Source organism: Sus scrofa, chromosome 4, assembly GCF_054392235.1.
Source record: "Sus scrofa isolate SSC_HxYL_T2T_F1_AM1 chromosome 4, Sscrofa_HxYL_maternal_Yorkshire_Landrace_v2.0, whole genome shotgun sequence".
Classification (NCBI taxonomy): domain Eukaryota; kingdom Metazoa; phylum Chordata; class Mammalia; order Artiodactyla; family Suidae; genus Sus; species Sus scrofa.
This window is the reverse complement of record NC_139386.1, coordinates 100,234,485-100,253,161: the sequence shown is the minus strand read 5'-3', so window position 1 is coordinate 100,253,161 and position 18,677 is coordinate 100,234,485. Positions and strand designations below refer to the sequence as shown.

The 18,677-nt window shown below is 40.8% G+C and overlaps 1 protein-coding gene across 11 annotated transcripts in view; it reads right to left on the bottom strand.

Moving 5' to 3' along the window:
* NUP210L (nucleoporin 210 like) overlaps positions 1-18,677 on the bottom strand; it is a 125,833-nt gene that overhangs the window by 45,770 nt on the left and 61,386 nt on the right. For 8 of the 11 annotated variants that reach the window (XM_021089795.2, XM_085022850.1, XM_085022854.1 and 5 more), the window contains 5 exons: positions 7,537-7,729; positions 3,993-4,081; positions 3,810-3,914; positions 3,402-3,503; positions 419-547 (listed from right to left, as the gene is read on the bottom strand). In XM_021089795.2, the coding sequence (XP_020945454.2) occupies positions 419-547; positions 3,402-3,503; positions 3,810-3,914; positions 3,993-4,081; positions 7,537-7,729 (618 nt within the window). The remainder of the gene's footprint in view (positions 1-418; positions 548-3,401; positions 3,504-3,809; positions 3,915-3,992; positions 4,082-7,536; positions 7,730-18,677) is intronic. The other 3 variants (XM_085022846.1, XM_085022853.1, XM_085022847.1) reach the window with 2 other exon arrangements.

Here is an 18,677-nt window from a genome sequence, read left to right as displayed (position 1 = left end):
ATCTATGGCATATGGAAGTTCCCAGATTAGGGGTCAAATCTGAGCTGCAGCTGTCGGCCTATGCCATAGCCATAGCAACTTGGGATCAAGCCACATGTGCAACCTACACCACAGCTCATGGCAACACCGATCCTTAACCCACTGAGCAAGGCCAGGGATCAAAGCCAAGTTCTCATGGATACTTGGGTTCGTTACTGCTGAGCCAGGACAAGAACTCCTCTATAAGTTGTTCTTTAACTCTATTTATCTTCATCACGTTTAATGTTGGAATGGTGTTCTTTAAGGGTAGGTATTTCCATTAACATTATTAAAGGGCCTGATATACACACTTGGTAGGTGAGTATATGCTGTATTAAGTGATGCTAGACAGAGAGAAAGACGTCTGCTTCATTTAGGATATAAAGCAAACATCTCTCACCTTATCAATCAGATCAAGCTCCAGCTCTTGTATGTCTGACACCCTGAGGTGAGCCATTGCTGGACCCAAGAAAGCCAAACACAGATCATAGACTTCCAAGGCGAGAAAGCCTGGATGCACTGGAACTAACTAGAAGGAAGAAGGTGGTAGCTGGGTAAAGAAGCAAACATGCTCCAAGCATAATCACAGCAGTCATTTCCACCCAAAGTGGAAAATACATTATCTTAGCCTCTTGTTTTTGTTTGTTTGTTTGTTTGTTTGTTTAGGGCCACACACACAGCATATACAAGTTCCCAGGCTAGGGGTTGAATAGGAGCTGCAGCTGCTGGCCTACCCCATAGCCACAGCAATGCCTGATCCTGAGCCACATCTGTGACTTATGTCACAGCTTGTGGCAATGCCAGATCCTTACTCCCTGTAAGAGGCCAGGGATTGAACTCACATCCTCACAGATACTAGTCCAGTTTATTACCAGTGAACCACAACGGGAACTCCACTTACCTTTTTTGGCATGGGAACTCTGAGAGGTCACCATCACATGTTTCAGGTATAGCGCAATATGTACCCTTAAAGTGATATTTCAGTTTGTGGCAAAATATGTACCCTTTATTATTACTATTAGGCTGTGCCTGCAGCATGTGGAAATTCCCAGGCCAGGGACAGAACTCCAGCCACAGCAGCAACTGAAGCTGCTACAGTGACAATGCCAGGTCCTTAACCCACTGTGCCACAAGAGAGCTCCAAAAATATGTACCCTCACAAATATTAGCTGATGGGAGTTTCCATCGTGGCTCAGTGCTTCCATCGGGAGCGGCCCAAGAAATGGCAAACAAAACAAAACAAAAACAAACAAGCAAACAAACAAAAATATTAGCTGAGAAAGAGCAGAGTTTATTTTTATTTATTTTTTGTCTTTTTCCAAGGCTGCACCTGCGGCACATGGAGGTTCCCAGGCTAGGGGTGGAATCGGAGCTGTAGCTGCTGGCCTACACCAGAGCCACAGCAACGCAGGATCCGAGCCTCGTCTGCGACCTATACCACAGCTCACAGCAACGCCAGATCCTTCACCCACTGAGCAAGGCCAGTGATCGAACCTGAAACCTCATGGTTCCCAGTGGGATTCGTTAACCACTGCTCCACAACAGGAACTCCCAGCTTCTTAATTATGAACATGGGAAGGATTTCATGAAGAGAATGTAGTACATTTATGCTGTAGTCGCAAGTTGGGAGAGAAAGCACTGGGTGGACTGATACTTTATTTTTCCTTCTTGGACTGCAGCTCCTGCACAGCAGCATGTTTTTTCACAACCTTTGCTTGCACACAGGGCCTGAATTTCCCTTTTTAAAAGCAACATTATGGGGAGTTCCCATATGGCTCAGTGGTTAACGAATCGGACTAGGAACCATGAGGTTGTGGGTTCAATCCCTGGCCTTGCTCAGTTGGTTAAGGATCCGGTGTTGCCGTATGCTGTGGTGTAGGTCACAGACACAGCTTGGATCCCGTGTTGCTGTGGCTCTGGTGTAGGCTGGTGGCCACGGCTCCGATTGGACCCCTAGCCTGGGAACCTCCATATGCCATGGGAACGGCCCTGGAAAGGGCAAAAAGACAAATAAATAAATAAAAGCAACATTATGACTGTAGTAAGTTAACTACTTTTGAGCTCTTCAAAGGAAAGGAAATAAATACATTTTATTTTTTTGGCTGCTCCTGTGACATGTGGCAGTTCCCAGGCCAGGGATCAAATTGCACCCCAGCTATATCCAGAGCCATAGCAGTGACAATGCTGGATCTTTAAACCCACTGAGCCATGAGGGAACTCCAATGTATATGTTAATGTAAGGTCTTATTTTTATTTTTTATTTCCATTTGTTTATTTATTTGGCTACACCAACAGAATGCTGAAATTCTCGGGGCAGGGATGGAACCCGAGTCATAGCAGTGACAACACCAGCCCCTTAACCTGCTAGGCCACCAAGGAACTCCTAAGGCATTGTTTTTAGTATTACAAGTCACCTGAAAGCAAATCTCTTGGCATATTGGCTATGGAAATAGCGTAATATTGAGTTGTCATGTCCTGGCTGAAAACATCATATACTTAGGTTATAAAGTCAATAGTGCACCTAATTATTCACACAGTTCTGTGCTTTGAAATTTATAAAAATGACATTTTATTATTTTATTTTATTTTTGTCTTTTTGCCATTTCTAGGGTTGCTCCCGCAGCATATGGAAGTTCCCAGGCTAGGGGTCTAATCAGAGCTGTAGCCGCTGGCCTACACCACAGCCACAGCTATTTTATTTTATTTTATTTTATTGTCTTTTTAGGGCCACACCCATGGCATATGGAGGTTCCCAGGCTAAGGGTCAAATCAGAGCTGTAGCTGCTGGCCTACACCACAGCCACAGCAACACAGGATCTGAGCTGTCTGTGACACCATAGCTCACAGCAACACCAGATTCTTAACCCACTGAGTGAGGCCAGAGATTGAACCTGCGTCCTCATAGATGCTAGTCAGATTTGTTTCCACTGAGCCACGATGGGAACTCCAAAATGAACCTTCTTTTAATGGAAATATTATAAATTAGATATTTTCTACACTCTCACAGTTGAACCAGAACCAAAAATTGCCCCATATTGTAGCCAGTTACAGAAAAAGAAAAAAAAATATCATTTTTGGCTGAAGGATCTACCAGATTAAAAAAAGAAAGAGGCAGAGGCAGGAGCTCCCTGGTGGTGCAGTAGGTTAAGGATCTGGTATTGTCACTGCTGTTGCTTAGGTCACTGCTGTGGCACAGGTTCGATCCCTGGCCTAGGAACTTCCACATGCCCAGGGCATGGCAAAAAAATAAAAAATAAAAAAAGGGAGAGGCAAACATTATTTTTGTAACAAGTTTGAAACACCCAATGGAATTCGTCCAATCATTCTCCTAAGAATGAGCTTTGATCTGAGACCATCAGTCTGGGACTATCTCTAGAACTCACCTGGACAGAACTTTCTGCTTCCAGGTAAGTGATGGTGACAATGTCTTGCTCACTACTGTTGACTAAAAAATAACCAGATCCTTCTACAAGGCTAAATATTTCCTATGGAAAAATCAGACAAACAACATTCTATTCCCTTTGGTTTATAAATAATTCAAAGAAAATAACTTCTATTTACATAAGAAAGAGTATGACATTAAAAGACTAAGATCAATGGACCAAAGACAAAATATGATTATTAAAGTATTGCTCCTAAGGATAATTAATATATATATATACATTATATATGTGTGTCAGTGATACTCAATACATAAATGGGCTTTTTTGTTGTTATATTGTTAATTTTAACAACCTAGTACTCTCTCCTCCAATTATGATGCCATTTAGCTATACCCATATATCTTCTACCTTCACATCAGGGTGGTTATAGATGGTGGCATTCTTAGGCAATACCGTTACATCATCTACCAGGAGCAGCTCCACAGCTGCAGATCTGGGCAAGTTGGAAAGTTCCTAGAAATGTAATAAGAACCGCAAAGGTGAATATAAATATTTAATTCCTCAACTCAGTGAGCGACAATCTCCACTTACCTTTGGACTTTTCTTCTCTGAATAGCCCACAAAATTGACTCCAATGAGTACAGTCCCTTTTATCTGATGTACTTTAAGGATCTGATGACCTGGAGACATGCAGAAAAATACCCTGTGAGAAACAATAATATGTAGCATACAAAAGTTTCTCCAGAAAACCAATTTCTGTCCTAATTTTTCCAAATATTTTATTGCAGGGAGGAAAAAAACAGCAAATGGGGAAATACAAGAGAAAAAGAAAACTGGGTTTTTGTGCCGACTCTGCCACTACATTCCCATGTGACCTTGGACAATCACTTTATTTCCCAGTTCCTTTATTAAATAAGGGATTAGGCCAGGCAAAATCTAAAATTCTTTGCAGCTCTAATTGTTTGTGGGTCCAAAAATAAACTGAGAGTAGTGCAAGGGGAAATTTTTTTTGAATTCAAAATCGAAGTGAGAAATAAAGAGATAGTCCTTTGGGACATTCACTCTTCTAAACTGTTTTGTGAATGTAAATGCCATATCTGACCCTATTCAAAAGGCGAAGGGGCGGGATGGACTGGGAGTTTGGGGTTAGTAGACTAAAACTATTGCACTTGGAGTGGATAGGCAATGAGGTACTGCTGTGTAGCACAGGGAACCAAATCCAATCGCTTGTGATAGAACATGACAGAATATGAGAAAATAGTGTATATATAACTGGGTCCCTTTGGTGTACAGCAGCAATTGACAGAACATTGTAAATCAACTATAATAAAAAATTTAAAACTAAAAAAAAATTTTTTTTAAATGGCTAACTTTCCCCTCTTAGAGCAATTCAAACTCCTGAAACTAGTATTTGAAGCCATCCACAATCTGGCCCTGCTTTGCTCATTCCTTCATTTTTCTTTCGTTTTAATTTAACTAACATGAATCACTTAGGTCAATTCTTATTTTATCCTCAACACATAATGATCACATGAAAACCTGTGAGGCACTTTTTCATGATGTCACACTTATTCATTTAACAAAAATTTATTAAGGGCCTACTATATGCTAGGCACTATGACAAAGAAGTAGAATACAGAGATGAGAAGGAAAGCAACACAATTCTTGCCTTACAGCTTAGGAGGGTGGCTGAGAAGTAAACCATCTCCTGCAATACAGTGTAATAAGTACAATTATAGAGGTGTGTACACAACGCATATATACAGAGTCTAAGAGCACATAGAAGGAATATTCTCCTCAGACTGGGAATATAGGGGAACAGAGAACTCCTAGATTATTAGAGGAAGGTTTCAGCTTGGTGAAGAAGCAAGGAAAGAAAATATATAACACATACAAAGGAAAGAGGTATGACAAATCTTGTCATGGTTAAGGGTCTAAAGTTCTTGAGTATGAGAAAAAAGTAGGATTTTTGTGGGTGGAATAATAGGTGAAGCCAAAGAAGTAGGCAGGAGTCAGTATTTTAAGCTGTAACATATGAATTTTATCTGGAAAGACACAGTGACAATATGGTGACAGTATAGTCAGTAGAATATAGGCTTTGACGTCAGAGAATTTGCTGCTTCAACTATTTATTGTTACAATCTCAGGGACTAAAACTCTACCTAGAACATGATAAGAACTCAATAAATGTTTGATGAATGAGTAAACTTACAAAATGGGGATAATATGCCAGTTTCTCATGAATGCTGTGAGGATTACATAAGAAAATGTACATTAAGTATTTAGTGCAGTGCCTGGCATGTCATAAGAGTTCAGTGAATAGTTGCTTTAAATTCTTTTTTTTTTTTTAGGTCCGCACATGTGGTATATGGAAGTTTCTAGGCTATGGATCAAATTGGAGCTGCAGCTGCTGGTCTACACCATAGCCATAGAATCCTAGCCATGTCTGCAACCTACACCACACCTCACAGCAATGCCAGATCTTTAACCCACTGAGGGAGGCCAGCAATCGAACCTGTGTCCTTATGAACACGAGTCAGGTTTGTAACCTGCTGAGCCACAATGGGAATTACAGTTGCCTTAAATTCTTTTTTTTTTTTTTTTTGGTCTTTTTGCCATTTCTTGGGCCGCTCCCATGGCATATGGAGGTTCCCAGGCTAGGGGTTGAATCGGAGCTGTAGCCACCAGCCTATGCCAGAGCCACAGCAATGCAGGATCCGAGCTGCGTCTGCAACCTACACCACAGCTCACGGCAACACCGGATCCTTAGCCCACTGAGTAAGGCCAGGGATAGAACCTACAACCTCATGGTTCCTAGTCAGATTCGTTAACCACTGAGCCACGACGGGAACTCCCTTAAATTCTTTTAAAAATAACTTAAAGAGAGATTCAGATTTGTATTTTAGAAAGAATTCTGGACAATAGCATGGAGGATGGATTAGAGGGTAACAGAGACACTGAGATCAGTTAGGAGGCTGCAGTGGTAATGTAGGATAGAGGGCATAAGGACATTAGTGACGAAGGGATGAAACCAGAAATATTTAGAAAAGAACACAGATGGCATTTGGTGACTGATTGTTCCAGGGTATAAGGAGCATTTCTTTCTTCCCTACCACTTTTTACCTTAACTGTGTCACACTATTGGTATTGTACTGTTATAGTGTCATATATATATTAGTATGACATTGTCATATTCTGTAGCTAAGCTCTTAAACTTGTCCTGAGTGTGAACTCCCTGTGGGTAGGGAAAAGATTAAATCTTATTTCTCTAGTATTTCTTAGTTGAATGGTCATCAAATGTTTATGCCAGAAACCCAACAGTTTCTCTTTGTACCACTTGTCCTTCAATTTGGGGATTGATTTATGGTATGTTGTTATACTAAAGGCTTGCAGTGAATCATGCCTGGTATATATCCATGTTCTTGAGTACTCCTGGCCCACCTTGACTGGTTTTGGATGGCTAACTTGCTTTGGAGAACAGGACTTCTGCAAATGTGATACAAGCAGGGGCTTGATAAGTGACTCTCCTGAGGGCTTGCTGTGCCTCTTGTGCCCTCTCTCAGTCAGTTTCACTTGTGGTATTTAGTTCATTTTATTTCCTCTTTCTGACATCCCTTCAGATCTCAGAATAAATGTTACATTCTCAGGGCAGCCTTCTCTGTTCTAAACGAGGTTAGGATCTCCTATTACAAGCTCTTAATGCACCCCATATTTGCTCTTCAAAACACCTAACACAACTGTAATATGTGAAGTCTGGTTTCCCCAACTGGACTTTAAGTCTATGAGGACAGAGGCTGAGTGTTTCATTTACCATTTTATCTCCAAGTGCCTAGCAGAGAGTCTTACTTGCAGCAGCCACTCGATAAATACCAGCTAATGAATGAATATTTCCAAAGTTTCAGGCAAATAATAAACAATCAATACATTTTAAAATTAATTTAATTTTTTGTTCTTGTGAGAAATGTTGGCCCTGAGACCCTAGCTTTGCAAACAAGGAAATCTAACTTTGTGCTTTCTAAAAAATGCAAAGATCAAAGGTGAAAGGTGATATAGGATAAATAAACTATCACCCATGAGGAATAGTGCAGAGTCATTTTAGTGGGTACATGAAAGAATTAATAAACATTTATAATACCATGTAGCCGGGTCTGCCCACTACCATCATCCTTTGCTACCATCTCCACTGAATTATAATTTTCAAAATGAGCTAGTGTTTCATTTGAGGATTTCCATTCTAGCATTAGTGAACTGAAATTATCAAACTTCCTCCTGTGTTGATCAAACACTGCCAGTTCCAAGACTGTGTCTCTCAAGCTTGATACAGGAATCTGTTATTATAATAAAAAGAAAGAAAAGAAAATTAGTTCAAGAGGTGGTAAGATATCCCTGAATCTTGGGATCATGTTTTCTCCCTATCTTTTTTTTTTGTTTTTTTTTTGTTTTTGTTTTTTTTTGCCTTTTCTAGGGCCACTCCCACAGCATATGAAGGTTCCCAGGCTAGGGGTCTAATTGGAGCTGTACCTGCTGGCCTACGCCAGAGCCACAGCAACTCAGGATCTGAGCCATGTCTGCGACCTACACCACAGCTCATGACAAAGCTGGATCCTTAACCCACTGAGCAAAGCCAGGGACCGAACCCACAACCTCATGGTTCCTAGTCAGATTCATTAACCACTGAGCCACAATGGGAACTCCTCCCAATCTTTTATCTTTCATGATTTTCAAAAAATCAAAAATATGTTAAAAGAATAGTATAATAAATACCTAAATATACTTCATCTGGACTTACCATTTGTTTTCTCTCTCTCCCTCTACTTTCACATCCTGTGCTATGTATTTTTTTTTTTTTTTTCTTTTTAGGGCTGCACCTGCAGCATATGGAAATTCCTGGGCTAGGGGTTGAATTGGAACTGCAGCTGCTGGCCTACCCACAACCATGGCATTGTGTGATCCAAGCCACATCTGTAACCTGTGCCACAGCTTGCAGCAATGCTAGATCCTTAACCTACTGAGCAAGGCTGGGATGGAGCCCACATCCACATCCTCATGGACACTATGTCGGGTTCTTTGCTTTTTTTGTTTGTTTGTTTTTTTGCTTTAACGGGGTCAAATCAGAGCTACAGCTGCTGGCCTATGCCACAGCTACAGCAACACCAGAACCGAGCCGCATCTGTGACCTACACCACAGCTCATGGCAACACCGGATCTTAAACCCACTGACTGAGGCCAGAGGACGAACCCGTATCCTCATGGATACTAGTTAGATTCATTTCTGCTGTGCCACAACAGGAACTCCCACTATGTCAGGTTCTTAACCTGTTGCACCATAATGAGAACTTTTGTGTGTGTGTATCTCTCTTTTTTTTTTTGCCAAATGATGTAGGCCTCATGGCACTTTATCCCCAAATATTTCAGCACTCATTTCCTAAGAATAAGTAGCAAAAACAATAGTATCACACATAAAAATACTAAATTAATTCAGTGTTATCTATTATACTGTAAATATTTCAATTTCCCCACATCTCCCCTACTGTTAGTCTTTTATATCTGTTTTTAATTTTGATCTAAATTTGATCTTTTTATTTTATTTTTTATTTTATGGCTGCACCTGTGGCATATGGAAGTTCCTGGGCGGGGAACTGAATCCGAGCCATAGCTGTGATCTACACTGCAACTGTGGCAACACCAGCTCCTTTAACATACTGCACATGGCCAGGGATCAAACCCATACCCCTGCAGCAACCCAAGCCACTGTAGTCGGATTATTTTATTTTATTTTTTTGTCTTTTTGCTATTTCTTGGGCCGCTCCCGCGGCATATGGAGGTTCCCAGGCTAGGGGTTGAATCGGAGCTGTAGCCACCGGCCTACGCCAGAGCCACAGTGACGCGGGATCCGAGCCGCGTCTGCAACCTACACCACAGCTCACGGCAACGCCGGATCGTTAACCCACTGAGCAAGGGCAGGGATTGAACCCGCAACCTCATGGTTCCTAGTCGGATTCGTTAACCACTGCGCCACCACGGGAACTCCTGTAGTCAGATTATTAACCCACTGCACATGGTAAGAACTACTAAATTTGACCTTGATATTCACATGTTCTTGGACAGGATGACCAGGATTACTCAAGATCATAAAAATTTCAGGTGTTCTGAGTTTATACATAAATTTAACATAGTCCCCCCCAAAATATGAGGAATTTAAGGAAATCTATGTCCAGTCATTGGATGACCACTGACCACAAAGCTAAGGAAGCAGAGGACAAAGAATATAGACATTACAAAACTAGTGCAGGAAAGTCACTAAACAAACAGCCACTGAACAACAACAAAAAATAATATCAACCACAAAACCTAATGAGGGAAAGAATCTGATTTCAGAGTTGCTGCATTATGTTATCTAAAATGAAACAAGTATAGCCCATGTACAGGAAAAAAAGAAGCAGTCAGTATGAACTGTCCCTGAGGATGTCCAGATATTGGATTTACTAGATAAAGACTTTTTTTGTCTTTTTAGGGCTGCACCCTCAGCATACCGAAGTTAGGGGTCAAATTGAAGCTGCAGCTGCCGGCCTACACCACAGCCACAGCAACACCAGATCCAAGCTACACCTGCAATCTACACCATAGCTTATGGCAACAGTGGACCCTTAGCCCACTGAGCAAGGCTAGGGATTGAACCCACATCCCCATGGATACTAGTTGGGTTTGTTACCACTGAGCCACAACAGGAACTCTGACAAAAGCTTTTAATCTACTCTTGTTCAAAGAACGAAAGAAGTCCATGTTTAAATAACTAAGGCAAAGTATAAAAATTATGTAGCATAATTTCAGAACACCTGAAAGTATTTTTTTAATTTTTATTTTTTATTATAGTTGATTTGCAATGTTCTGTCAATTTCTGCTGTACAGCTAAGTGACCCTGTTATACATATATATACATATATATATATATATATATACACTATTTTTCTCACATTATCCTCCATCCTGATCCATCACAAGTGATTGGATATAGTTCCTTGTGCTATACAGCAGGATCCCATTGCCCATCCACTCCAAATGCAACAGTTTTCATCTACTAACCCTAGACTCCTACTCCATACCACTCCCTCACCTCTCCACTAGAAAGTATTAATAAAGGGATACAAGTTATAGAAAAAGAACCAAAAAAATTCTGAAGTTGAAAAGTATAATTGAAATAAATTTAAAAGCAGATAAGAATAGGCAGAAGAAAAAAAGCTGAGAGTTTGAAGATAGATCAATTGAGACTATCTAGGCTGATGAACAGAAAGAAAAAAGAATGAAGGAAGTGAAGCATCAGAGACCCATGGAAAACCATCAAGTGTGTCCATGTATGCAAAATGAAAGACCTAAAAGGAGAGGAGAGAGAGAAAAAGAGGAAGAAAGAATACTTGAAGAAATAATGGCTAAAGACTTCCCCAATTTGCTGCAAAACCTTATTCTAAACATCCAAGAATCTCAAAGAACCCTGGGTAGGACAAAATATAAAAGAGATTTCAGAGTTCCCGTTGTGGCGCAGTGGAAACGAATCTGACTAGGAACCATGAGGTTGTGAGTTCCATCCCTGGCCTTGCTCAGTGGGTTAAGGATCTGGGGTTGCTGTGACTTGTGGTGTAGGTCACAGACATGGCTCAGATCTGGCATCGCTGTGGCTGTGGTGTACGCCGGCAGCTGTAGTTCCGATGAGAGCCCTAGCCTGGGAACCTCCATATGCCGTGGGTATGGCCCTAAAAAGGCAAAAGACAAAATAAAATAAAATAAAAGAGATTCGCATCTAGACACATCATAATCAAGCTGTCCAAAGTCAAAAACAGAATCATATAATCAGAAGAAGGGACTCACCACTTGTAAGGGATTATCCATGAGATTAACAACAAATTTTCATCAGAAATCATAGAAACAAGTGATGAGAGAAAAAGTCTTCCAATCAAGTATTCTATATTGAGAAAAATAATCCTTAAAAATGAAGGCAAATTTATTTTTACATCCAACAAAAAGAGAGAATTTTTTTTGCTAATAGATTTGCCCTATAAGAAATACTAAAAGGTATTCTTCAGGCTGAAATGAAAGGTCACTAGACAGTAACTTGAATCCCCATGAAGAAAAAAGAGTAAAGACAGCAGGAAATGAATCTGACTAGGATCCATAAGGATTTGGGTTTGATCCCTGGCCTTGCTCAGTGGGTCAGGGATCTGGCATTGCTGTGAGCTATGGTATAGGTCGCAGATGCAACTTGGATCCTGTGTTGCTGTGGCTGTGGTGTAGGCCAGGAGCTGTAGCTCCATTCGACCCCTAGCCTGGGAACTTCCACATGCCACAGGCACGGCCCTAAAAAGCAAATCAATCAATCTATACATGTAAATATAAATAACAGTATAAATATATTTTTCCTTGAAATTATTTTTTCTTCTACTTTTTTTTTAAGGGCCACACTCTCGGTATATGGAGGTTTCCAGGCTAGAGGTTGAATCTGAGCTGCCGGCGCACACCACAGCCACAGTAACACAGGATCCAAGCTGCATCTGTGAACTACACTACAGCTCATGGCAATGCTGGATCCTTAACCCATTGAGTGAGGCCAGGGATCAAACCTGCAACCTCATGGTTCCTAGTCAGATTCACGAGGCCAGGGATCAAGCCTGCAACCTCGTGGTTCTTAGTTGAATTTGTTTCTGCTGCACCAAGAAGGGGAATCTCCTTTTTCTTCTCTCTTATTTAAAGTAGAGATGCATAGGAGGTTGCTTTGTGGTGCAGCAGGCTGGGGATCTGGCGTTGCTGCACCTGTGGTGCAGGCCTCACCTGTGCATGGGTTTGATCCCTGGCCTGGAAACTTCCACATGCCATGGGTGCAGCCAAAAAAATGCAAAAAGCAATAATTATGAATCTGTTTGATGAGATGGGCATGCATATGACAATAACAGCTCAAAAGAAGGAAAAGGAAATGGAGCTTTACAAAAGCTAAGGGTTTGTACACAATTGAAATTAAGTTGGCATTATTCCAAACCAGTTTGTTAAAGGTTAAGATGTTAACTGTAACTCCTAGGGCAATAACTAACAAAACAACTTAAAATAATATAGTGAAAGAAAGGGCAAGCGAATAAAAATGATACACTATTCCTCCATTTCCTCTTTCTTTTGTGTTAAATAGTAAAATGGTAGCTAAAAATCCAACCTTATCAGTAATTATATTAAATATAAATGGATTACACACCGCAGTCAAAAAGCAGGGATTAGGAGTTCCTGCTGTGGTGCAGCAGCTTAAAGATCTGGTGTCGTTTCTGAGGTGGTGTAGGTTTAATCCTTGGCCTGGTGCAGTGGCTGAAGATCTGGCATTGCCACAGTTGTGGCACAGGTTGCAGCTGCAGCTTAGACTCAGTCCCTGGCCTGGGGACTTCCATGTGCCATGAAAGTGGCCAAAATAATTAAAAGAAAAAAAAGCAGAGATTAGCAGAATGTATTTAAAAAATGATCTATATAGTATATCAACTATACTTCAATAAAAATAAATTTTTAGGAGTTCCTGTCATGGCTCAGTGGTTAACGAATCTGACTAGGAACCATGAGATTTCGAGTTTGATCCCTGGACTTGCTCAGTGGGTTAAGGATCTGGCGTTGCCATGAGCTGTGGTGTAGGTTGCAGACGTGGCTTGGATCCCGAGTTGCTGTGGCTCTGGCGTAGGCCGGCAGCTAGGGCTCTGATTCGACCCCTAGCCTGAGAACCTCCACATGCTGCGAGAGCAGCCCAAGACATGGCAAAAAGACAAAAATAAAATAAATAAATAATTTTTAAAAATTAAAAAAACAAACACGAACTAACTATATGCTATTTATAAGTCACATACTTTATTATTATTATTATTATTTGTCTTTTTAGGACCTTACCTGTGGCATATGGAAGTTTCCAGGCTGGGGGTAGAACTGGAGCTGCAGCTGCTGGCTTACACTACAGCTCACGGCAATGCCAGATCCTTAACCCTCTAATCGAGGCCAAGGATAGAATCTTCATGGATACTAGTTGGGTTTGTTATTGCCGAGCCACAACGGGAACTCCCACACATTTTATTCTTTGAATTTTTTAATTTTTTGGTCTTTTTGTCTTTTTAGGGCCACACCCGTGGCATATGGAGGTTCCCAGGCTAGGGGTCGAATCAGAGCCATAGCTGCCGGCCTACTCCAGAGCCACAGCAACACGGGATCCGAGCCACGTCTGCAACCTACACCACAGCTCACAGCAATGCTGGATCCTTAACGCACTGAGCAAGGCCAGGGATCAAACCCAAAACCTCATGATTCCTAGTTGGATTCGTTTCCACTGTGCCATGACAGGAACTCCTATTTCTTTTAATTGTATTTTTTTTTTTTTTTGCTGCACTTGCAAAATATGGAAGTTCCCTGGCCAGGTATTAAACCCATACCTCTGAAGTGATTTGAGCCATTGCAGTTGGATTCTTAACCCATTATGCCACATTGCTAACTCCTAAAACACAAACTTTGGATTCAAAGACTCAAATGGATTCAAAGTACAAGGATGAACAAAAAGAGTGACATCATATAAACAGTAAACAAAAGAGAGCTATAGTGGTTACTCTAATATCAGACAGAGCCAAATTTGAGATAAAAATTGTCACCAAAGACAAAGAAGCATATTTTACAATGATAAAAGGATGCTGTAGAATAAAAAAGTTGTCTGGTCTTTGCTCTCAGTTCCTGAGAAGTAATGCCTAAACCCTTGGAATTTCCTGAGTGACAGGAGTGTATCTATTATTCATGGTGGGACCCCTGCATCACACTTGAGTTTATACTAATAAGATGACTAGGGATGGCAGCTGGTCATGCCAGAAAAAAAACAATCATGTGATTAGAATGATGAAGCTTTGAGCCAGGTAATATCAACCTGATATCCTGAGTTTAACCATATGGTCAGTGATTTAATCAATCTTGTTTATTTAATAAAACCCCTATAAAAGTTTTAGACACCAAAATACAGCGGCACTTCCTAGTTGGCAAACACATCAATGTGCTCCACCTGATGTATTCCCAACCTTGATTCCCTGGGCAGAGGACACAGAAGTGCCATATCTAGGACCCAGGACACTTTCAGACTTCTCCCTATGTATCTCTTTGTTTTGTTGGTCCTGATTTGTATTCTTTATAATTAAAAAATAACTGTGAGTCTTGGAGTTCCCTTTGTGGCACAGCAGAAGCAAATCTGACTAATATCCATGAGGACGCAGGTTCGATCCCTGGCCTTGCTCAGTGGGTTTAGGATCCACCGTTGCCGTGAGCTATGGTGTAGGTCGCAGATGCAGCTTGGAACCTGTGTTGCTGTGGCTGTGGTGTAAGCCAGTGGCTACAGCTCCAATTCGACCCCTAGTTTGGGAACTTCCATAGGCTGCAAGTGCGGCCCAAAAAGCAAAAAACAAAAACAAAAACAAAAACAAACCCAAAACAAACAAAAAACAACCAAAACCCCAAAAAACCCGACTGTGAGTCTTTCTAGCAAATTATCAAATCTGAAGTGGTTGTGGGAGTCTCTAAAATTGCAGCCAGTGGGTCAGAAGCGTGAATGGACTGGCTTCTGATGTGAGGGCAATCTTCTTGGGGACTATACCCTTAAAACTGACCTAACTCCAGGTAGTTATTGTCGGAATTGCATTGTGTAATTGCAAAAGGTAATCTATCAGAAAGATATAACAATTATAAATACATATACACCTAACAACAGAGCCCCAAAATACATGAAGCAAAATTGACAGAATTAAAGGGAGAAATAGATAATTCAACAATAGTTGGAGACTTCAATACCACACTCTCAATAATGTAGAAAACAACTAGAAGATCAACAAGGAAACAGAAGTTGAATTATAGTTGAATAATACTGTAAACCAACTAGACCTAACAGACATCTATGGAGTACCTCACCCAACAACAGCAGAATACATTCTTTTCAAGTGCACATGGAACATTATCCAAGATAAAACATATATGTTCAGTCACAAAACAAGCCTAAATAAAATTAATAAAATATATTATATATAATCAATATAAAATTTATATATAAATTTAAAAGAATTTAAATCATAAAGCAGGTTTCCAACAACAATGGAATTAGAAATCAGTAACAGGGAGTTCCCACTGTGGCACAGTGGGTTAAGATTTCGACTTCAGGAGTTCCCACTGTGGCTCAGCAGTAACGAACCCGACTGGTAACCATGAGGACATGGGTTCGATCCCTCACTCAGTGGGTTAAGTATCCAGTGTTGCCTTGAGCTGTGGTGCAGGTCACAGATGCAGCTTGGATTCCGAGTTGCTGTGACTGGCGTAGGTCAGCAGCTGCAGCTCCAGTTTGACCTCTAGTCTGTAAACTTCCATATGCTGCAGGTGCGGCCCTAAAAAGACCAAAAAAAAAAAAAAAAAAAAAAAAAAAAAAAGATTTAGACTGCAGTGACTGCAGTCTCTGCAAAGGCATGGGTTTGATCCCTGGCCTGGGAACATTCATATGCCACAGGTGCAGCCATTTAAAAATAAAGAAATCAGTAACAGAAGGAAATTTGTTTTTGTTTTTGTTTTTTTGTCTTTTGTCTTTTTGTTGTTGTTGTTGCTATTTCTTGGGCCGCTCCCGCGGCACATGGAGGTTCCCAGGCCAGGGGTTGAATCGGAGCTGTAGCCACCGGCCTACACCAGAGCCACAGCAACGCGGGATCCGAGCCGCGTCTGCAACCTACACCACAGCTCACGGCAACGCTGGATCGTTAACCCACTGAGCAAGGGCAGGGACCGAACCCGCAACCTCATGGTTCCTAGTCGGATTCGTTAACCACTGCACCACGATGGGAACTCCAGAAGGAAATTTGTTATTCACAAATGTGTGGAAATTACACAACTCATTCCTAAATAAGGAATGTGTCAAAGAGGAAATCACAGAGTCAATTAGATAATATTTTGAGGAGTTTTTGTTGTGGCTCAATGGGTTAAGAACCCAACATAGTGTCTGTGAGGATGTGGGTTTGATCTTTGGCTTGGTTCAGGGGGTTAAGGATCCAGCATTGCTGCAAGCTGTGGTGTAGGTCACAGACTCAGCTTGGATCCCACATCCCACATTGCTGTGACTGTAGCATAGGTCAGCAGCTGCAGCTCTGATTTGACCCCTAGGCTGGGAACTTCTATATGCCCTAAAAAGCAAAAAACAAACAAACAAACAAAACCCCCAGAAAAACCTCTCAAATCAATTACCGAAACTTCCATCTTAAGAGACTAAAAAAAAAATGAAGAATCTAAAATCAGGCAGAAAGAAGGAAATAATAAAGACTATAGCAAAAATAAATGAAATAGAAAATAGGAAAACAATAGAGAAAATCATCCAAACCAAAAGTTGATTCTTTGAAGAGTTCCCTTGTGGTGCAGTAAGTTAAGTATCTTCAATGGCTTTGGTTGCTGCAGGTGCAGCCAAAACAATTTTTAAAAAAGTTAGTTCTTTGAAAAGACCAATAAAATAGACAAACATTTAGCTAGAATAACTTGGGAAAAAAGTGAGAAGATTCAGCTTACTAAAATCAAGAATAGGAGTTCCCGTCATGGCAGAGTGGAAATGAATCTGACTAGGAAACATGAGGTTGCGGGTTCCATCCCTGGCCTTGCTCAGTGGGTTAAGGACCCGGCGTTGCTGTGAGCTGTGGTGTAGATTGCAGACAAGGCTCGGATCTGGCGTTGCTGTGGCTGTGGCTGTGGCTGGCGGCTACCGCTCCAATTAGACCCCTAGAGCCTGGGAACCTCCATATGCCGTGGGTGCAGCCCTAAGAAAGAGAAATAAATAAATAAATAAATAAAATAAGAACAAAAGGGGTGGACATTAGTACCACTCTCGCAAAAATAAAAAAAGATTATAAGGGAGTTCTCTGAACAATTACATGCCTAAAATTAGATAACCTAAATGAAATGAGAAAATTCTTTAAAATATATAAGCCACCAAAACAGACACATAAGGAATAAAAAAATCTGACTAGATCTATAACAAATAAAGAGACTGAATCGGTAATTAGAGAAAAAACACAACATCCCATAACAAAAATCCTAGGCCCAGATGGTTTTCTTGGTGAATTCTACCAAATATTTAAGGAGTAATGAATACCAGTTCTTCACAAACTTCCAAAAAGTGGAAGGGGAGTGAATACTTCCCAACTCATTCTGGGCACCCAGTATTACTCTGATACCAAAGCAATGATAGCACAAGAAAATAAAACTACAGACCAAAATCTCTTATGAATATGCATGCAGAAAATAAAATACTAGCAATCTGGATCCAGGAGTTTCAAAAAGGTTTATATTTTATAAACAAGTGGAATTTATCCCAGGGATGCAATGTTGGTTCAACACATGAGAAAGAATCAATGTAAAACATCATAATAGTAGAATGAAGGGGAAAAAGCACACATCATCTCAACAGATACAGAAAGAACAATTGTGAAACTCTTTTGTAACAAAAACATTCCACAAAGTAAAAGTGAAATTCCTCAATCTATAAAGGACATTTAGGAAAAATCTACATCAATATCATACTTAATGGTTATAGACTGGAAGCTTTTCCCATAAGATCAAGGATGTCTGTCCTTGCCATTTCTAGTGAACATTGTGCTGGGAATTGTAGTCGGGGCAACTGGGCAAGAAGACAAAATAAAGGTGTACAGATTGGAAAGAAGTATGACTATATTTACATCTTGTACATGGAAAACCCTAAGTGGTCCACTAAAACAACTATTAGATTTGCTAAATGCGTACAAGATACAAGGTCAATATGCAAAAACTAGGGAGTTCTCTGATGGTCTAGCAGGTTGAGGCTCCTGTGTTCTCATTGCTGTGGCTCTGGTTGCTGCTGTGTGGTGTAGGTTCGATCCCTGGCCCAGGAACTTCCACATACTGCCTGTGGGGCAAAACCAAACCAAACCAAACCAAACCTGAAATAAACGTTGCAACTCCCATGTAAAAAAACAAAAAAGGGAGTACCCATCATGGCTCAGCAGTAACAAATCCAACTAGTAGCCATGAGCTAGTTCAATCCCTGACCTTGCTCAGTGGGTTGAGGATCCGGTGTTGCTGTGAGCTGTGCTGTAGATTGCAGACACAGCTCAGATCCTGCATTGCTGTGGCTGTGATATAGGCCGACAGCTGCAGCTCTATTTTGACATGTAGCCTGGGAATTTCCATATGTCACAGGCAAAAAATAAAATGAAACAAATGAAATGCAAAAAGCAGCTGTAT